At 50.3% G+C, this 19,679-nt stretch overlaps 1 protein-coding gene across 12 annotated transcripts in view; it reads right to left on the bottom strand.

Annotated features, from left to right (window-relative positions):
* PKNOX2 (PBX/knotted 1 homeobox 2) overlaps positions 1–19,679 on the bottom strand; it is a 288,631-nt gene that overhangs the window by 10,384 nt on the left and 258,568 nt on the right. For 7 of the 12 annotated variants that reach the window (XM_081535113.1, XM_081535115.1, XM_081535120.1 and 4 more), the window contains 3 exons: positions 12,957–13,086; positions 12,412–12,509; positions 11,454–11,573 (listed from right to left, as the gene is read on the bottom strand). The exons of 3 other annotated variants lie outside the window; for them this stretch is intronic. In XM_081535113.1, coding sequence (XP_081391239.1) covers positions 11,454–11,573; positions 12,412–12,509; positions 12,957–13,086 — 348 coding nt within the window. The remainder of the gene's footprint in view (positions 1–11,453; positions 11,574–12,411; positions 12,510–12,956; positions 13,087–19,679) is intronic. 2 more of the 12 variants (XM_081535118.1, XM_081535121.1) reach the window with 2 other exon arrangements.

The raw sequence follows: 19,679 nt of genomic DNA on the forward strand, positions 1-19,679 counted from the left end.
CAGAATTCCACACACTACAAGGATGATCTGTTTTCCACCCCAACCAGACAGGGTGCAATTTTTGAGAAAAGGGTCCACACCGTTCTTCTCACCCCCACCTCATCAGTGCTGAGGAAAATGCCAGGTTTGTGCCAAGTGTTCAGTACGTCTTCGGTGAATGATCATAGGATCCTGGGGGTAAGTGGTACTTGGCACCACTCCCTGTGTGTGTGTCTGTGGGTGTGAAGATGAGTAGGATGGGGGTGGGGGGCGTCGGTGATTCAGGCTCCCCGGACCACCTGCTTATTAACAGTGCTGTTCTCACAACTGATGGTTTCAAACATATTTGTGGGGGGGTGAGAAGGAGAAGGGGATCCTTAGGACTCCACTGAGTACACTGGCTGCTGCTTCTCTAGAAGGGTCTCAGAGGCAGCCCTGTAGCAGTAGGCAAGGACAAAGAAAGGGCCCCTGGGGACCTGCCTGGAGGCGCAGTGCAGGGGGCCCGGGTGGGATCCCTAGTCAGGGAACTAGATCCCGCAAGCCCCAAGAGTCTGTGTGCCGCAACTAAAGATCCTGCATGCCGAAACTAAGACCTGGTGCACCCAAAAGGAGAAAAAGAACAGGGGCTCTAGAATCAGACTGCCCGGCTTTGAACCCTGGTCTCTCACCAGCTTGAGACCCTGGGCTCTCATGCCAGCTTCCTCTTCTGTAAAGCGGGGAGAGCAAATACACCTTCCAAAGGTTATTTAATAACAATCAATGTGTTAATATTTGAAAGGTGCTTAGGAGGGTGTCTGGAACACTCCATGTTGCTGTTGTTTAGTCTCTAAGTCACGTCCGACGCTTTGCGACCCCTTGAACTGTAGCCCGCCAAGATCTTCTGTCCATGGGATTTCCCCAGGCAAAGATGCTGGAGCGGGTTGCCATTCTTCCCTCCAGGGGACCTTCCTGACCCAAGGATCGAACCCACGTCTCCTGTTTGACAGGTGGATTCTTTACCACTGAGCCACCTGGGAAGCCTAGCACACTCCATGAGTGTTTGTTAAGTAAATCAGTAACATAAAATAAACCTGCTGCTCAGCGCAAGCAGCTCTCTCTCCGGGAAAGCCACAGCTTGTTTTTCTGAGGGCAAGACCTCCAGTAGCCCCTGTGCGCATGTACAAATGTGCTTTCTTTTCAAATAGGTTTATTTCCCTGACGCTGGAACTGCACCAGCCCCTGGGTGTATATGATGGGGCATTTTCTGCTAACCTGCCTTCAGGCTCCTTGGGGGATGCTGTGGAGGTGTAAATCTCCCCTGGCCATTTTCAGGTGGCATCTTTATTTTTATTTTTTAGTGTTTGGCAGCACCACATGGCATGTGTGATCTTAGTTCCCCAACCAGGGATTTCTCTGTTGAACTCATCTGCCCCGCTATTGTCCAGCCAGAGAGCAGAGACTGTCTTATGGAGCCATGCAGGGTCCGAAGCACCTGCCCTCGCCTCCTAACAGGGCTCACCGCCACTTCCTGGAAGCGGACAGCTTTTAGGAGAACTCTGAGCACTTCCAGAGCACAGAGCACCCTGTGAGAGTACTTGTCATGTATTCTGACTGAATTCTCAAGGCATCTATGAAGTAGGCATCATTATTCCCATTTTACACATGAGAAAACTCAGCCCAGAGGGTTAAAAACTGGCTCCAGTTCACACAAGGGGTATGTGGCAGAGTCAGGACCCACACTTCCTGTATTTTTTTTTTTCCTGCTGCCTTGGGTCATCATTGATGAGTGCGGGCTTTCTCTAGTTGCAGTGAGCAGGGGCTACTCTCCAGTTGCCATGCAAGGGCTTCTCATTGCGGTGGCTTCTCTTGTTGCCGAGCACAAGGTCTAGGTGTGCGGGCTTCACTAATTGCAGCACACAGGCTCAGCAGTTGTGGCTGTTGGGCTCAGTTGCCCTGCAGCATGTGGAATCTTCCCGGAGCAAGGACTGAGTCCATATTTCCTGCATTGGCAGGCGGATACTTAACCTCTGGACCACCAGGGACGTCCAACCCCCTGTATCTTTTTTTTTTCTCCTGTATCTTTAACCATGTCCACTTCACCTCCGTCAGCCACTGTGCTTTTTAACATATTATTGATCTTCACCATACACATGTATTATTGCCTTCACTTTATGAAAAGGAAATTGACATCAGAGAAATTAATTGACCCATTCAAGGTCATACAGTAAGTGAAAAATGGAGCAGGGCTCAAGCTCAGGTCTGTCTGCCTCCACAGTCTTTCTTTCTACTGCACAGGCTGCCCAAAGGTCCCATAGACCAACAATCTCCAGCCCTCAGCTCTCATCATGTGACGTGTTTCCTGTAGGAGTTATCCGAACAGATATGTCCCCGTCCTGGCTGCCCTTCTCTGGACATGACTTATCAAAGGACCTTTCGGAATCTGATGCCCAGTACCAGACACACTATACTGGACACATCTAACCAGCAACATGGGCAAACCCCCTCCCCTCTATTGAGTTGCCAATTCCCCAACCCCCTGCAAGTACGTTGGTGCGAGAGCACTTGGTTACGTCATGGGCTGACCACTCGTAGGACGCGTATGATTTATTCCCTCAATTAAATGACCAGTCCTAGGAGTGCTGAAATCACCTCTCTCACCTGAAGCTCAGGTATTAGTGGACAGATGTGTTATTTGGAACTTAGATCACCTTTCTCCATAGAAAACAAGTTTTTTTAAATAGGTAGCTTTTTGGGCCAGCCTTAAAGACCAATTTGGTTGAAGATCTAGATCTGTGTTCTGGTGGAGAGAAGCCCTGAGGATTCAGGAAAAAAAAACGAGAGATCTTCCTCTACTTTCAGGGAACACAACTGGACCCAGGTAAACGCTGAGACTGGTGAGCATAGCCTTCCTCAGCTTTTCCCTTTTTGGGCTCCATTGACTCTTCCCAGTCCCCCCTGTGACAAATCCCTGGATCCTTATGTTATCCTCCCATCTGCTTCCTGAATCGGAGGCTTCCAGCCTTTAGGACTTCATGGTCAAATTCCCTGCAACGATGTTCATGATGATGAAGATAAAGCTTTCATCAGATTCTCAAAAGGGTTGGGAGAGGTTGAAGATAATTGCTAGGAGCCTTTCCTCTGGCACCCCATTCTGGCCTACCTCCTCAAAATGCTGTGCTTACAGATGCTCTGATCTTCATCTTCCACCACTAATAAACACTGGCACTCTTTCCCTGAAACTGATCCTAGTAGAGTGGGTGTAGAAAACCAAGCTTTTGGACTAATTCATACCTAAGCTATGAAGGAGTGATGGCCTCACCGTGGGCATTCTGACAGGGATAGGATAATTTTAAATGCATCGCTGATGAGTGAGATTTCAGAGAAGGTGATGAAATTAAAGGAAATGGTAGTAGATAATATATGCTGGAGCAAGAATGGTTCAGTCTCCCTAAGCTATTTGCTGACTTTGTGATGTTTTTTTTACTCCACAGTTTCCTTAGAAGTGTCAAGGTTTCTCTCTGAGTTTTCCAGGACAGAGCAGATTACAGGGACTTTCAGAGGTAGACTGCAGGTATTTGTAGCAGGACAAAGGACATCTGTTTCAGGACAAAGGACATCTGCATCCATCATCTTATTCCATCCTCTCAACAGTACTATGAGGTGGATAGTGTGGCCCCCATTTTACAGCAGAGGAAACTGAGGCTTGATGAGGTCAAGCAATTCACTGCAGTTCTGCTGGCTAGGTAGAGGGGGCATCTGTGCACGCGTGCATGCTCAGTCGTGTCCGACTCTCTGTGACCCCATGGACCAAAGCTGGCCAGGCTCCTCTGTCCATGGGGTTTCCCAGGCAAGAATGCTGGAATGGGTTGCCATTTCCTCCTCCAGGAGATCTTCCCTGACCCAGGGATCGAACCCGGGTCTCCTGCTTGACAGGCCGATTCTTTACCACTGAGCCACCTGGTAAAATTCTTTACCGCTGAGGGGTCCAGTGAGTGAAGTTGCTCAGTCGTGTCTGACTCTTTGCGACCCCATGGACTGTAGCCTACCAGGCTCCTCCATCCATGGAACTTTCCAGGCAAGAGTACTGGAGTGGGTTGCCGTTTCCTTCTCCAGACTGAGGGGTTAGTGAGACTTAAATTCAGATCTTGTCTCCAAGTACCATGCCTTTTGCATAAATGGTTTCTATCTGCTGTAAGAGGCGCCACCATTCTAAGTCAGCTGTTGACGGAGCCTGTAGGTGGGTGTCTAACAGGGGTAGATGCCCTCTTCCTTTAGACTTAATGCAATGGTAGGCACAGGGAAGCAGGCAAGGATATTTGCTGAGTGATTGAAGGCAACATTGAGGTGCAGAGGCAACTGACTGACTCTCTCCTTCACAAGCCCTCCTTGGCTGGGAGCCTGCATGCAGGGCACATGCTGTCCTGGGTCACCTGGGTGACTTCCAGCAGGGATGAGCCCAGCATGTGAAGCTCCAGCCCTGTGGGTGAGAACAGCTGGGAACCGGACAAAGAGTCTCAGAGACAAGAATCATGAGGTATACACAAATGTGTGTAGCAGCATCACTCAAAGCCAAGAAGGTGAAACCCAAATGTTCATAAAGTGATGAATGGATAAACAAAATGTGGTCTCTCTACACAATGGGATATTGTTCAGTCATATACAGAAATGATTATATGTATTACAAGAGGGTGAACCCTGAAAACATCACGCTAAGTGAAAGAAGCCAGTCACAAAAGATTCCATATCATACAATTCCATTCATGTGAAATATCTGAAATCAGCAAACCCCTCAAGACAGAAAGTAGAACACTGGCTTCTAGGAGTGGGTGAGTGATGGCTAACGGGTGCAGGGTTTCTTTCCAGGGTGATGAAATGTTCTGGACTTAGACAGTGGTGATGATTACACAATTTTGTAAATATACCTAAGGCCTCTGAACTGTACAGCTAAAAAGAGTGGATTTTATGGTATGTGAATTACATTTCAATACCTAAAGAATCAGTCAGAGAAGGCCCTTGGTGCTTTTGTGCACTCAGTTTTGTGATTGCAGCCAAGTGTATCTGAGGGCCCTAGAGCAAGGTCGTCAGCTCCATGGGGTGGGGGCAAGGCAGCAGCAATCAGAGTGCAACCCTGGCAAGATGTACGCCTGGCTGGTGAATGGGATGGAGACCGAAGGAAGAGAAACGGATGAGATAGTCAGGCAGCCTCACTGTGTCTGAAAACTAGGGCCGGGCTATCAAACCCCACACCTGTTCCAGGATGGGGCTCTGTGCCTCGACCGAGAGTTTGGGTCCCCTTTTGCTTTACCTAGACTTTGTGTGGGAGCCAAGAGGTGCTGCTGTTTCTTGAGCCAGTGGAGAGGCGGTACATCCTAGTGGGGAGAAATTAGAGCCACACAGACCTGGTTTCAAGTCAGGTTACCTTTTTGGAGCCTAGTTTTGTAATTGGTAAAATGAGGATGGTAGCAGTACTACCTCCTAGGCTGACTGGGCAGGTGAAATGAGACGATGCAGAAAGAAGCTCAGCCCGCACCCGGCAAGCTGCAGAGGCTACTGGAGTAGGGGGGCTCCTTTGGTAGTGGTGGGTCCCTAGGGCCTGGTTTCCTCTCCAGGATCCTCCCATAGTGAAAACATTCTGTAAAGTGGCTCCTGTGCCTGGGTGGCAGCAGCAGAGAGCAGTCATATTTTTGATGGAAGTGAGCAGAATCATGCAGGCAGGATGGTGGGGGGAAGCTGTGATCTGGACCAGAGGGGATGAGGGCAGATGTAGGGACTGGGGAGGCTGGGAAGAGCAGCACCCTGCCCTCCCTCCCCCACAGAGGGGACCCTCTGCCAGGGATTCCCACCCAATCTGGATTTGCAATGGAATGATAGCTTCCAGTAGGAATTCAGCTGCTTTCAGCCAAAATGCAATAGCAAGAAAATCTCACTGGATTCTTTGGGGACCCAGAAGCAAGGAACTAATGGATGAAACCATCCCAATCTCACAGCAGCCTAACAGCAAAAAGGCTCAGGGGTTGAGCCTCTATTTCAGGAGCACACTGTCATCTGAACATATTTCCGGAGCTGCAAGTGCCACGGGACAGTGGAAAGGACAAGAAGTCTCGGACACAGGGTGAAAGGAATGAAAGAATACTAACTTCTGCCTGAAGGAAAGAAGAAAACAGAAAACCAGCACCTACAGAAGAAGTTCTAATAATTGATATCTATTAAACAAGGCTGCATATTATACCACGCTCTCCTTTCCTGCTGTCAACCATTAGAACTGCTGTCTACATCCTGAAAGCTTATGATGAATAGCTTACTTTGTAGAATGTTCATTAGCCAATTTCTCTGCTTATCAGGAAGACAGCAGTTTTGCATTGACTAGTTTATGCTACTACTGTGTGTTACTGTAATTATGGAACTTAATTAACTATTCTGTAAACTATGAAATATGAGTGCAAAAAGCAAGAGTTGTTGCTAAGAAAACTAAGTGGAGCGCTTTGGAAAGACTCCAGAGTCAAATTTGCTTAAAAGTGAGATCAGGTGAGACAAGTGAAAGAGACTAGGATATACAGTAAAAATCTAAAAAGATCCTACAGCCGGATTACTTCCCCAAAGCCAATGTTCTTATGCCATTTTAAATAAAAATGAAATTTATAGATGCTATATTATAGGAGAAATAAGTGCAAGTAAAAATGACACACTTCAATCAGAAAATGACCTTGTTCTTGTATCAAAACATTAGCAAACAAATAAATGTCTTTTAAATCAAAATAAAATACATCTTTCCTTGTCTTGCTTGCAAGCATGCTCAGTCATGCCAGACTCTTGGTGACCCCATGGACTGTACCTCACCAGGTCCTGTGTCCATGGGATTTCCCAGGCAAGAATACTAGAGCAGGTTGCCATTTCCTACTCCAGGGGATCTTCCCAATCCAGGGATTGAACCCACATCTCCTGCATCCCCTACATTGACAGGCGAATTCTTTACCAGTGAGTCACCCGGGAAGCCCACAGTGGAATACTACTTAGCCATGAAAATGAAATAATGCCATTAGTAGCAGCATGGTTGGACCTAGAGATTATCATACTGAGTAAAGTAAGTCAGAGAGAGACAAATACCATGTGATATCATTTACACACGGAATCTAAAATATGACACAAATGAACTTATCTACAAAACAGAAATAGACTCACAGACCTAGAGGACAGACTTGTGGTGGCCAAGGGGAAGTGGGGGTTGGGAGTTTGGAATCAGCAGAGGCAAACTATTATAAATAGAATGGATAAACAGCAAGCTCCCACTGTATGGCACAGGGAACTATATTCAATATCCTGTAAACCACAGTGGAAAAGAATATGAAAAAGAATATATATATGTATAACTGAATCACTGCTGTATTGTTGTACAGCAGAAATTAACAACACTGTAAATCAACCAAACTTCAATAAAATAAAATGGAAATTAAATGTATCTTTTTAATGGTTATTCCTTTCTTCAACAAACTTTTCCAAATAACCAATCAACAAATTAGTTGTCTTGCACTGGATATGAGAACATCTACCAATATTGAGATCTGCCCTTATTTATATCTTTTCTATCCTTCCTTCCTAAAACTGAGCAGCTACTATGAGCCTAGCACAACACTGCCACAGAGCCATATTCCCCAACAACTGGATAGAGTTGTTTCTCAAAGCAACAATGAAATTAAGAGTATGACTCAGAGTGATCAAATGTCTGGGGAAAGCTTCAAGCCATGTCCCCTCTTGCAAATTGACGAAGCCCTCTAGTACACTAAGGGTAAAGAAATAAGCTAACCTTTGTATAACCCAGTTTTCCTAAACCTATTTCATCACCGTACCCTTTCTTGGGAGCAACACCTATAATATCCTGTAAGATACACACTTTGGGGTCGATCAATGCTTTGGGGCCCATAGAAGAGGTATCATATATGATCCCTGTTCTTGAGGAATTTACAACTGAGTCAGACATAAAACATGTGGACTGGACACACACATACACACACAGAACAGATAAGTAACAGAGTTAATCAATGCAGTCTCAGCATCAAGTGAGAATCGGTAGGTATCACAGATGAGAACAGATCAGTCAGCTACCTCTAAACAACTTTCACAAACGTTGAGTCTTAGCCTAAAAACCCTGCTCATGGTCTACGCTTCTAGAAAGTTCAAAGAGAACTCACATTTCTTAAGTGCGATTGTGTGTCAGGCATGGCTCTTCATATATGTTATTTCATTTAATCTTCACAACTGTGGGAAATGAGTTACTATCTCCTTTTTCAAAGAAACAGAATGATTACACAGCTAGTGGAAGGGCCTCAATTCACACCTCTGTCTGGCTTCAAAGCCTGTCTGTTTTTCACTGTGACCAAGAGCTTTCACAGTGCCTTTTCTGAGCTGGTGCTTAGCGGGGGCTGTTTGTCTGCCTGTATCTGCAGAGCCAGCCTTGGGCCTGAAGAGGACAGCTTGTCATGCTGAGTTACTAGAGCCCAGACTTCTCCCACCCTCTTCCTCCCCCTCATCCAGAAGTTCTGAGTTCTGACTTTAAAGGCAGAAGGGTCACTCCCTTGTCCTCTCTCCATGACCTCTGGGGGAGGACTTGCCAATGTCAAGTGCTCTATCAACAGTGTCCACTCTGAGTGCACTCTGAGCTGCAGAGGGTCTAGGGTGGGTGACAACCTCAGTCCCACAGCTCAGCAGTTTCCCCCCATCGTTCCAGGTCCTTCTGCAGCTCTAACATGGGTCCTTCCTTCCCCTCTGCTTTGCGCTCAGCTACTCTGCTCTCTCTCCCCGGTCTGGCTGGAGGTGGCAGTGGAGTGGAAGGCAAGGACCCTGAGCTATGGAAGGGGCTGGGCAGGAATGGGTGAGAGGCGGGGTGAGAGGGGAGACATTGACCTGAAGTCCAAGGGCAGGCACAGCCAGGAGGGATGGATACTGTGACCTTCTGTCTCAGGCTGAAGGCTTAACTTGGAGGGTGGGGGAGCTGCCATTTGGGGGTGGGAGGCAGCTGAGGTGATGGGAGGCAGTGGGGGTGCTGGCCTGGATGCTGGGCTCCTGGGCAGTGGGGTGGGGACTTGTCTTGCAGCCTCCTCTCCCTACTACACTTGTGTTTTCTCCCTTCAGAAGTGAGGTTGTAGATGTGTCCACAGTCTTCAAAAATGTATTGAGGGGTGGGGACAGGGGACAGAAGTCAGCTAACACTTTTTAAGACCCAGGACGCCAGGGCCTCCGCACTCATTTCATTCCTTCGTCATGATCTCCACAAGAGATGAGTGTGGCCAGACTGCAGAGGATTTGAGGGAAAGCCTAGATACAAAGCCAGGTTTGGTTGTCTCAAAAGCCCATGCGTTCCCACCATTCCCACTGCCCTACCGTTACACATTCCCACAGCATGACACAGGGGCCTCCTGCTATGGCCGGGGAGGTGGTCTGGGTGCCGCAAACCCGGGGGTGACATGTCAGCACACGGACACAAAACCTCCCCTACCGAAGTCCTCTTCCCGGGGTGGGTTGGGGGAGCTGGAGCTCAGCACAGACACCCGGCTCTCAGGGCCTCCAAGCCCACCTGAGCCCTCTGCTCTCTGCCCACCTGGAAGAGAGAGCAGGCAGGGGACCTGGGCACCCCCACCACGAGCTCCAGATCCTGAATCAGAGGAAGAGGCTGGGCCTGGCCCTGGCTCCCTAGCTTCTTCACTAGGGTCCGGGCGTCTCTCCAACCTCCTCTCCTCTCCTTAACCTTGAGCCTTCCAGCTCCTTCTCTCCAAATTTGGTTATCATCTCTGCCCAAGGCGGTGCTTTCAAAATGGGCTTCCTCAGCAAAGCGCTGAGCCGGCCCCAACTCCCCAGGTCCCCAGAGTCTGGTGGAGGGTGTGGATACTGGTGGCAGACGCAGAGCTCCGGCCACATCCAGCACCACAGAGCGATGCTGGCCATCTGCTGGGTGGGCAGGCCCCCCGCTTCCGGGGCAGAGATCCTCAGTTCAGTTCAGTTCAGTCACTCAGTCGTGTCTGACTCTTTGCGACCCCATGAACTGCAGCACGCCAGGCCTCCCTGTCCATCACCAACTCCCGGAGTTTACCCAAACTCATGTCCATTGAGTCGGTTCAAATGAGTTAGCTCTTCGCATCAGGTGGCCAAAGATCCCCAAATCCTGGGCCTGGGCTCCATGGCTTTTGGAGGTTCTCCCATTTCAAATAAAGGGCTGAAGATTAATTAATTAGTTCCCAAGATCCACTGACTTTCTCTCCTCTCTGAATAAAGAGCCTCCCTAACTCCTGGTTCTTCTCCATACTTTGCCGGCCAATATGTCTACGGCCCTAAGCCTGGTATTTGTCTTCTGTCTGTGTGTCTATTACAGCCATGGCAGGCCAAGAGCTTGCAGACCACTGGGAGCCTGCCTGTGCTTGAAGATTCTGCCTCCCCATCCCAGACACACGCACACACACACACACATACTCAGCCCAGACAGAGTCACCAGCTTTATTGCTCCAACCCTTGAACGATGCAAGAAGGTCACAATTTTGAAGTCACTCCTGATACTCAGCCCAAGGCTTATCTGTTGCAACTTACCATGCACAGAAACACAACCACCCTCATGCTAGGTGCACACGGCAGGTGCTTTATAAACCCATGCCCCCTGCAGTGGAAGCTCAGAGTCTTAACCACTGGGCCACTGGGGAAGCCCTTATAAACATTACCTTTTTTTTTTTTTTTTAGTGAAAAAAGTTTTTGGCTCCGTCCCATGGACTGTGGGATTAGTTCCCTGACCAAAAATTGAACTCAAGCCACCTGCCTTGGAAGCACAGTGCCTTAATCACTGGGCCATCAGAGAAGTCCCCCATAAATGCTACTATTAAACCTCAGGCTGCATCATCATCTCATGAAAGAGACCCAAGAAAACAACTGCTCTGCATCTCTGAGCTGAGCTGGCTATCTGATGCTAGGATTTCAGCCTGGGCTGCCCACCCTGGGGTAGGGGTGGGCTTAACCATGGCTCGCCAGTCCATGCTTCCTCTGGCTGCCCTGATCAGAAGGAAAGGGATGCACACCCTCTGCTCGCCCCCAGCACCAAGGACTCAGGAAACAGAAGGGTTCTGGTGGAGAATCAACATTTTCTTCCACGGGAGAGGACAGGGGTGAGCGTGGCTGCCGCAGGAGCAGTAACCACAGCCCTGTCCCCACAGAATCCCACTCTGTTCATGAAACAACATTATCCACTTGCCCACAACTTTACTCTCTTTAGAACATGTCCGTCCCCATTCCCTCATGGACATCATATTCTTTTGAGGCAGTAGCCACAAGCACTGGGGGAATCTCCAGCTTTAGGTCCCATTCAAGCCTCCCTTTACCCTGGCCTCTGGAAGATGGTATCCCTACAAGAGAGCCTCTCTCTGAGGCCATGCCCTCCGCAGATGTGGGAATCACAGGCTGGTGTTCCAGGGCTTATTCATACCCCACACTGCAACTCCACACCCCAACACACACACACTCACCATGAGATGCTGGAAGAGCCAAGAACGCATTATATTGGTGGCATGCTTGGGCAAGACTCCTCGTTTGTTCTTGGACTTCTTATCCTCATTGTCCAGGAGGGAGGTGAGGTCAAGGTTAACCTTCAGGGCACGTGGAGAAAAAATCAGCATCAGCAGCCTGGCGGGCCAGCAGCTAGGGACCTGTTGCCATAGAGACGGCAGGCTCTTGCTGCCAATCCCCTATGCCAACTCATTCTGAGGGTCCAGAGGAGGTCACCTTTCCTGTCATCTGGCACCAACCCCTCAGAGAATGGGAGAAGGGAAGAAGGAGAGAGAAAGAGGAGAAGGAGGAAGAGGGGAGGAGGGGTAAGGGATGAGAGAGGAGACAGAGGAAACAGGCTCATGCAGAGGGCATAGGAGAGAGAGGTTCACCATAAACCATCCAATAGTCATTAGCTTTTCTGGGGTATGTGAGTTTTTTCAGAGGGCTTTCCTATCCATTATCACGGTCAGCCCTCACATCAGCTCTGTAGGCTGGTGGGGCCGTGGGCAGCTGATGTGAGTCCCTCTTCTATGGAGAGGAACTCAGAGGCTCAGAGGGCTCAGCTGACCTATCCAAGATGGCGGAGCCAACGTCAGCTCTCCAGCCTCTGCCTTCAGATCTTCTCATCCCAGCCTGGCCTCTGTGTGTGCCCTCTACCCCACTGAGCTACAGACTGGCTCAGAGTGCAGAGCAGGAGGAGGAAGTGTAGGATCCCTCCACATGACCCCCGGGAGGCAGAGAGATCTCAGGAGCTGGTAGAACCTTTCCAATGCCCCCCTTCTTGTCCATCAGATGAGGGTGATGATATCTCTCCAGGAAATGACAGGAGGCGAGGCAGCTAGTGGCTGAAAGCACCTAGCAGACAGTGACCGGGCACGGAGCCCTCCCCCACACCATGCATATGTGCACACACCTGCACTGCACACACACACTCACCTGTGTGTTCTGGATCTGGATGGCTCCCTGGGGGATTGCCTGGGTGACCACCTGACCCTGGGAGGTTACCATGGTAACCGGCTGGTATAAGGCTCCACCTGAGGAGACAACCAGTTTTGGGGTCCCCTGCCATAGGGATGGGTAGGAGTGAGGGCAAGCAGGGCTCCCAATCCACTTGGCACTCACATGTAAACACTGTCTACTCTGGAGGCCTTCAGCCCCTGTTGGGGAGGAGTGGGAGGGGGTGGGGTGCAGAGAACAGAGTCTCTGTGTGTGTTTGGGGGGGAGGGGTCTATGGGTGGGGCTCATGAGACTCCAGCCCAAATTTGTTCCAAACCACCATCATCAGGTCTTGCTAATGATCTATAAGCTTACGGAACACTTTAGGCAAGAAACTCAGCTGGGAGCCCTTCCCTTGGCAGGGGGCACTCCCTCCCACATCCTAGGACACTTTGCTCAGTGTCTTGCCCCCCACCAACCCTGGAATTCCCTCAGGGCCACCCGCTCTCCTCCCAGGGGTGTTCCCCAGAATCCCCTGCACAGACCTGACACCACTTGTGAGTTGACGGTTGTCATGGCGATGTTGCCCTGCTGGAGCGCTGAGGCTGGGACCACAATCCCCTGGGGGTTATTGGAGACTCCAGACATGGAATTGGGGGAATTCTGCAGGAGGTCCTAGCAGCAAGGGAGGCGTGGTTTGTGACAGTGTCACTAAGAGCTTAGCTGGCACAGCCCCAAATTCCTCCTCTCCCCTCCCGCTTCCTGCCTTCCCGCCTCCGGCTCCTCCCAGACCCAAATCCAAAAGGCGATTCTCCCTAGAAAGTGTGAATAAGGAGGCTCAACCTTACAAACAACCAACCGACAAGAGTCATCCGCTGACCTATTCCATTTTCCTGTGAACTTGAGACAGAGATTATCCCACACACCAGTGGTGCCCACCTTGGCTTCACTGTGGAAGCTCCAGTATTGATGCCTGGGTTCCATCCCCAGACATTCTAACTTAATTGGTCAAGGGTGCGGCCAGGGCTCTGCAAATTGTGTGTTGAAAGCTCTGGGTGACTCGGATGGGCTGGGAACCGGGCTTTACCTGCTTAGCACATACTCATCCTTCACCCTCAACTATCTCCAGAAGCCTCCTGCCACCAAGGACCTTGCTTCTCAGCACCTGTGTCATGGCGTTTATGACACAAAGTTCCACACAAAGCAGCCTCCAATGTACTGTCTGTACTTAGTTCAGATCTGCCGTATCATGGCTACTGAAATATTTACTAAATACTAATAAAAATAGCCACTGTCCTCTTCATCACCCGTCTTCCAGGGCACCCCATAGGAGCACCCTCTCAGCTGGGGGCACATTTCATTGGCTCCTCTCCCTTCCTTAGGCCCCCAACACAGAGCCCCCTGAGGAGGCTCACTCCCCACACTGTCACCTGCTGATCGCTTTCCTGCAGACAATCCAAAGCAGCTAAGGGGGCCTTTTTTTTTTTTTCTGGCACCCTCATCATTGCCACCTAAGAGCTGGGCAAAGAGTGCTTGGACTCTAACATAGATGGACAGGAAGCAGGCTCAGCTGAGGGCCTCCAGGAAGGGGCAGTGAGGCCTCCCTCCTTGGTCACCGGGCTCTCTGCTCTGCTAGCGAGGGTTTGTGAGGAAGGAACTGGGTGTGAAGGTTGGGGTCTCTAGGTTTCATTTAGAGAAAGCAAGGCAGGCATGAATGGGGGAAAGTGAGTGAGCTTGAGAAGACCCACTGGGGCCACTGAGCACCCCCAACCACAGTTCTTCCTGTGAAAACAAGACTTACGTCGGGTAACCTGCTAGCTAGGATGGGCATTCCCACTCCCAAGGCCTGGAGTCACAGGCCTGAAGCTTTTAGGATTTAGATAGGAAAACGGTTAAGAAAATGGACAGCAAGGTGATCAAACCAGTCCATCCTAAAGAAAATCAACCCTGAATATTCATTGGAAGGACTGATGTTGAAGCTGAAGCTCCAATAGTTTGGCCATCTGATTCGAAGAGCCGACTCGTTAGAAAAGACCCTGATGCTGGGAAAGATTAAAGGCAGAAGGAGACGAGGGTGACAGAGGATGAGATGGTTGGATGGCATCATCGACTCAGTGGACAGGAGTGTGAGCAAATTCCGGGAGACAGTGAAGGACAGGGAAGCTGGCATGCTGCATGCAGTCCATGGAGTCGCAAAGAGTTGGACATGACTGAATATGACCGTGGTTAAGAAAATCGGGGGAAAAGAAGGCCCTCAGCTCCCTAGCTTTGGTTTTAGGACCGGACAAGCTTAGAACATCAGCTGCAGGAAGATCGAGAGTGGAGCAAGAAGTGTGTGCCTGGAGCAAAACCTGGAGCCAGTGACTGCAAACCTGGAGTCACAGACCAAGAAGACACATCAGGGGCCAGGGGACAGCTGTGGCACGTCACTTCCCAGACCCTGGCTCCCAGGAGCTGGCTGAGCCTTGCGGGTGGAGGCAGTCGGTTCAGACAGTCTCACTCGATTCAGCTGCTTACCCGCCCTTGGCATCTTCTCCAGAACTGCCTTTTTTACCCCTCTGGACTGTCCAACCCAGGGCTGAGGAGATCAGGCTATAAATAAGCAGCCACAGGACTGGAGTCTGGTTCCCCCTCCTCCACACCCGGGGTGGGGTGGGGGAGGAGGACTTGCTTCCCCACTGGGCTCCCCTCTGCGGCTATGACCTTGGGGAGGGAGGAGGGGCCAGCTCCTGCCTCACTTTTTCCTTTCTGGGATCTGTGAGGGCCTCCCCGCCAGTGAGGTTTATTCTTTGAGCAGGACTCTCAGCCTTTCCATTTGTACAGCTCATGTATAACACCATCTGACCTGCAGAAACCTAGAAACTGGAAGGGCCCCTAGAGCCTGAGTATTCCAGCTCCCTGGGTTACAAACGAAGGACTGAGGCTTAAAAACCCAAGCCACTTGCTCAAGGTCCCCCAGGTGGGTAGCAACAACAAGGTTAGGCCACAGCCCTCCTTCACCCACAAACACTGCACCCCCACCCCGGGGCCAAGAACTGGGAGGCAAGGTGCTCCTGGAACCACAGGGGTTCAAGGAATATGAGCAGGTGAGCAGATACAAACAACCCAAACCCGGACACACTGAGGCGGCCTGGACACCCGAGGAAAGGATGGTAGATTAGGAATTAGCACGTCGTGGCTCTTTGGTCCCATGGCAACCCACCCCAGTATTCTTGCCCGGAGAATCCCGTGGACAGAGAGGAGCCTGGCAGGCTACAGTCCATAGGGTTGCAAAGAGTCAGACACGACTGAAGCGACTTAGCATGTACGCATGGCCCTTCAGTGGGCTTCCTTATTTATAAGATGTGTCTGGCCCTGTGTTCACACCCAGGAGTCCTCAAAGCCTGACTCTTCAGCTTGAGTCTGCTCCGAACTTGAGCTCCCCTCGATCCAGCCTCCCAGCCAACCTTTCTCCCAGGGTGTAAACCACTATTGAGATTATGAAAAGCGGGGACAAACTTGAAAATTAAAAAAAAAAAAAACTACTTATTTATTTTATTTGACTGTGCCAGGTGTTAGTTGTGGCATGGAGGATCTTCAGTTGAGTCATGTGGGATATAATTCCCTGACCAGGGATCGAACCGAGGCCCCTTGCATTGGGAACATGGAGTCTTAGCCACTGGATCACCAAGGAAGTCTCTGGAAGGTAAATTTAATAGTTGGGGACAGCCACTCCATTGACACTCACCATAAAACTCATGGCAAATGACTTTTCAATGACCTCTGGTTTGGAACCATCCATGCCACGGTGCTCATCATTGAAGAAGGCTATTTGGGACTTTCCAACATAAAAAGTTGTTCCAGACCTTCTTCCATCCCAAAAATAAATCCAGCAAGGTTAGGAAAATACAAGCACAGCCAGTAAAATAAATACAAGATGTATGACTTGGGATTCAACCAGCACATCTTTACCAGCCAGAGGCAAGAGAGTGAGTTATCACTTGGATCTTCCCTGGCTTATTCACACTCTGACTGGTTCTCAGCTTTGCAGCTTGGTTAGCTTCCACGCCAGCTTCCCTGGTTTGGGTAACTAAAGGCAATTTATTCTTTGGATCAGACCCTTCACTTTCCCACCCTCTCCTCCTACTCTGGGTCTTTGCTGGGAGGTGCTAAGAGGCAGCTGAGTTACATCAGTAAAGGAATGGAACAGAGAACCTCATGGGTGGAGACTGTGGTCAGGGGCCTGTGCTGACCACATCTTAGCTGGGACAAAGAGAAGAAGCAAAATCTTGGCATCTCTGGGGTCTGGGGAAGTGATATTCATCTCTTCATTGGTGTCGTTGTTCAGTCGCTCAGTTGTGTCCAACTCTTTGCGACCCCATGGAGTGTAGCCTGGCAGGCTCCTCTGTCTTCCACTATCTCCCGGAGTCAGCTCAGAATCGTGTCCATTAAGTAGGTGATGCTATCTAACCATCTCATCCTCTGCTGCCCCCTTCTCCTTTTGCTGTCAGTCTCTTACATTTGTAAATATGAGCTGTTTCACAAACCTGCCTGAGCCCTGGGGTGTTTTTAAAGACACAGATTCTCAGGGCCATTGAATGAGACCATCAGCCATCTTGTGTTTTCGTTTCTTTTTTGAGTTGTTGGCATGTGGGATCTAGTTCCCTGACCAGGGATTGAACCAAGGCTCCCTGCCTTGGGAGCACAGTCTTAGCTACTGGACCACAGGGGAAGTCCTAGCAATCTGTGTTTTTAAAAAACTCCTCTCAGATGGTCCCAAAGATCAGCTGGGTTTGAACACTACATTTTTATTATACACATTGAGTATCAGAGAACATTCTCTCACTGCGCTATTTCATTTTAACCTCACCACTACCTATGGGGTCAGCAGAGGAAAGAATTTCCAAATATCGTCGATTCTGTTTGCCTGAGGAGGAATCGAGATCCTGAGAATGGAAGTGACATTCTTGAGTCACATAGCTCTCGAACCCAGGTCTTCCAATCCCAAGTGTGGCACGGATGCTGCGGTGGGGAGATGAGCTTTGGAGTCAGACAGCCGGCCTCCAAGGTAAGCATGCGTCTGGCACATTTAGGCACCTAGTAAATCATTTCCCACTTCCTCTGGCTCAGGTCACTCCACCAGGGAATGGCACCGCCAGGGTTTAAAACCTATCCTAGAAGTCGTAGAGCCTTGTGGGTTCCTTACTTAGCAACAGCAGAGGGTCACCCAGGGTTGCACACCTAGCCATGGTGGTCAGTGCCACATGCCCTGTGCCAGCCTCCCTGCCCAAATGGTGTTCCTGGGCCAAGGCCAAGCCGCAGAAGTCGAAGCTGCAGTCTCTGTCCCAGACAAGCCCCGTGACTTGACTTTGCAGCTATTTCTGGTCCCACCTTAGTCTCCAGCCTGCTAGAGCCTTGTCTCTATGGAGACAAAGGGACTGGGTCTCTGGGGACCATCTCCTGGTCTTTTCTGAAGGAGGAGCTACTATGGCAGCAGCGGGAGCCCCCCTGGGGAGAAGATGTTGGCTAAGCACACAGTGTTATTATCTTCTTGACAGCTTCCTCCTGGGGCTCATCACACTCCAAACCAGGTGGATGCTACTCCTTCTAGACCCAGACAGAGCTGTTTCCTGCCAGGTTCCTTGGCCCCGTGAAGAGGTGAGAAGCACATTTGGTAGTTTCAGTGACATCCAACATCCGGTGTCTCACATCCCTTGAGTTGCCCAACGAACCAGGGGCTGAAAGCTGGTTATTCAGCCCAGGAGTTCTTTGCCATGTTTAGGAGCATGGCCGGGGTGTCCCCAAGCCTCTGGAAACTGCCAGAAGCCTAGGAATCACAGGCATTCTTCCTGGCTTCTCTGCTGGAGCTGTTCCATTGGGTCTCTTACTTTCTAGTAGGAAATGGGCCAAAAAGCTGAAAGCTTAGAGCTTCCCAGGAAGGACAGCCTTTAGGGTGCGGACCAGATGACCAAGAGGTCAGATGGAAACCAGTGAGCTGGCCTCCACAGGCCTCACCCCTCTCCTGCTCCTCATGTGCTGTTTCTCAGAGACACAGGCTGCAAGCCCCTCGGGGAGGTGGGGAGAGGGGCAGAGAGAGGCAGGAGAGCAGCTTTAGGACAGCTGAGAACTTGTACTCCTCTACACCGCCCATGGGCCAGCTGCCAGGCCCTCGGTCCCTGGGGCCATCGGTCATTCTTTCTGACCCACAGTGGGTCAGAAAGTGGTCACGGGGTGAGTTCTACTCCACATTTCATTTCTGGAACAAGAAAAGATGACTTGTTCAAAAGGAAGCCCTTTTGAACTATGAAAAAGTGAAAGGTTCCGTGATTACTTTTAAAAGCAGAGGGTGGGGTTGGGGGTTGGAAATGAGCTGGCATTGACTGTGAACTCTGACACTTTGGTCTGATGTCAGCCCAGGAGGGGGTGTGTCAGCTCCTCTGACTGTCTTCACTGTTATTAGGGGGAGGGCTTGTGCTGCCTGGGAAGACTTAATTTCCACTCAAGGAAGAAATTCCTGGAACAAACTGTGATGGGAGGAAGAAATGAAAAGTGAAGCAAAGGACTGATTAGAAAAGCTTTCCTTTAAGTTGTTTTGCAATAGCTGGAATTTTTTTTATCGTATTAGGATGCCTGCGAAACAGGGGAGTGAATTGGATGAACTTACAAAGGCCCTTCCAGTAGGGGATTTTAGAAAAAAACACCACCACTCCCTCCCTGAGACGTACTGTGAGTGGGTGGAGGCTACGGGGGCAATGCGGGGCGGGGAGGGGGGTACAGCCCGAGCGGGCGGCCCCAACTGACTGCCATCCACCCCCAGGCCACTAGGGGTCTCTGCTGATCCACCAGCCCAGACCTTACTCCCCAAAGCCTCCCCAGCCTCCTAGGAGGACTGGTTTGTGCCTAACTTGCCTGGGTTGGGGGTGGGGAGCCAGTTCTGAGCGCCTGGGTTCTGCTGGGGAGCTTGTCTTGACCCACTCGGGCATGCCCTTGGCCCATCCCCTCATCTCCTTTTTAATGCTTCCTGTTGGCTTGGTACACTGGGCACACAGCACAAGGGATCTTTCTTATACAAGCGTCTTTTCCGCCTGCTTGGCTGCAGGGTTTTTCTTTCTTTTCTTCTTTTTTTCCTTTAGGGAAACAGGGGTCTTTAAATTCCCCCAAACTACCCAGCACAGCATTGGGTGCCTGATAGATGCTCGGTGGGTAGGTGGCCTGCCTGAGCTGAGGTCTGGACCTGGTGAGGAGGTTACCGTTGTCCCCAAGCACCCTGTTCCTGGCAGCATCCCTCC

Source organism: Giraffa tippelskirchi, chromosome 10, assembly GCF_054371585.1.
Source record: "Giraffa tippelskirchi isolate mGirTip1 chromosome 10, T2T-mGirTip1v1.2.pri, whole genome shotgun sequence".
In the NCBI taxonomy this organism is placed as follows: domain Eukaryota; kingdom Metazoa; phylum Chordata; class Mammalia; order Artiodactyla; family Giraffidae; genus Giraffa; species Giraffa tippelskirchi.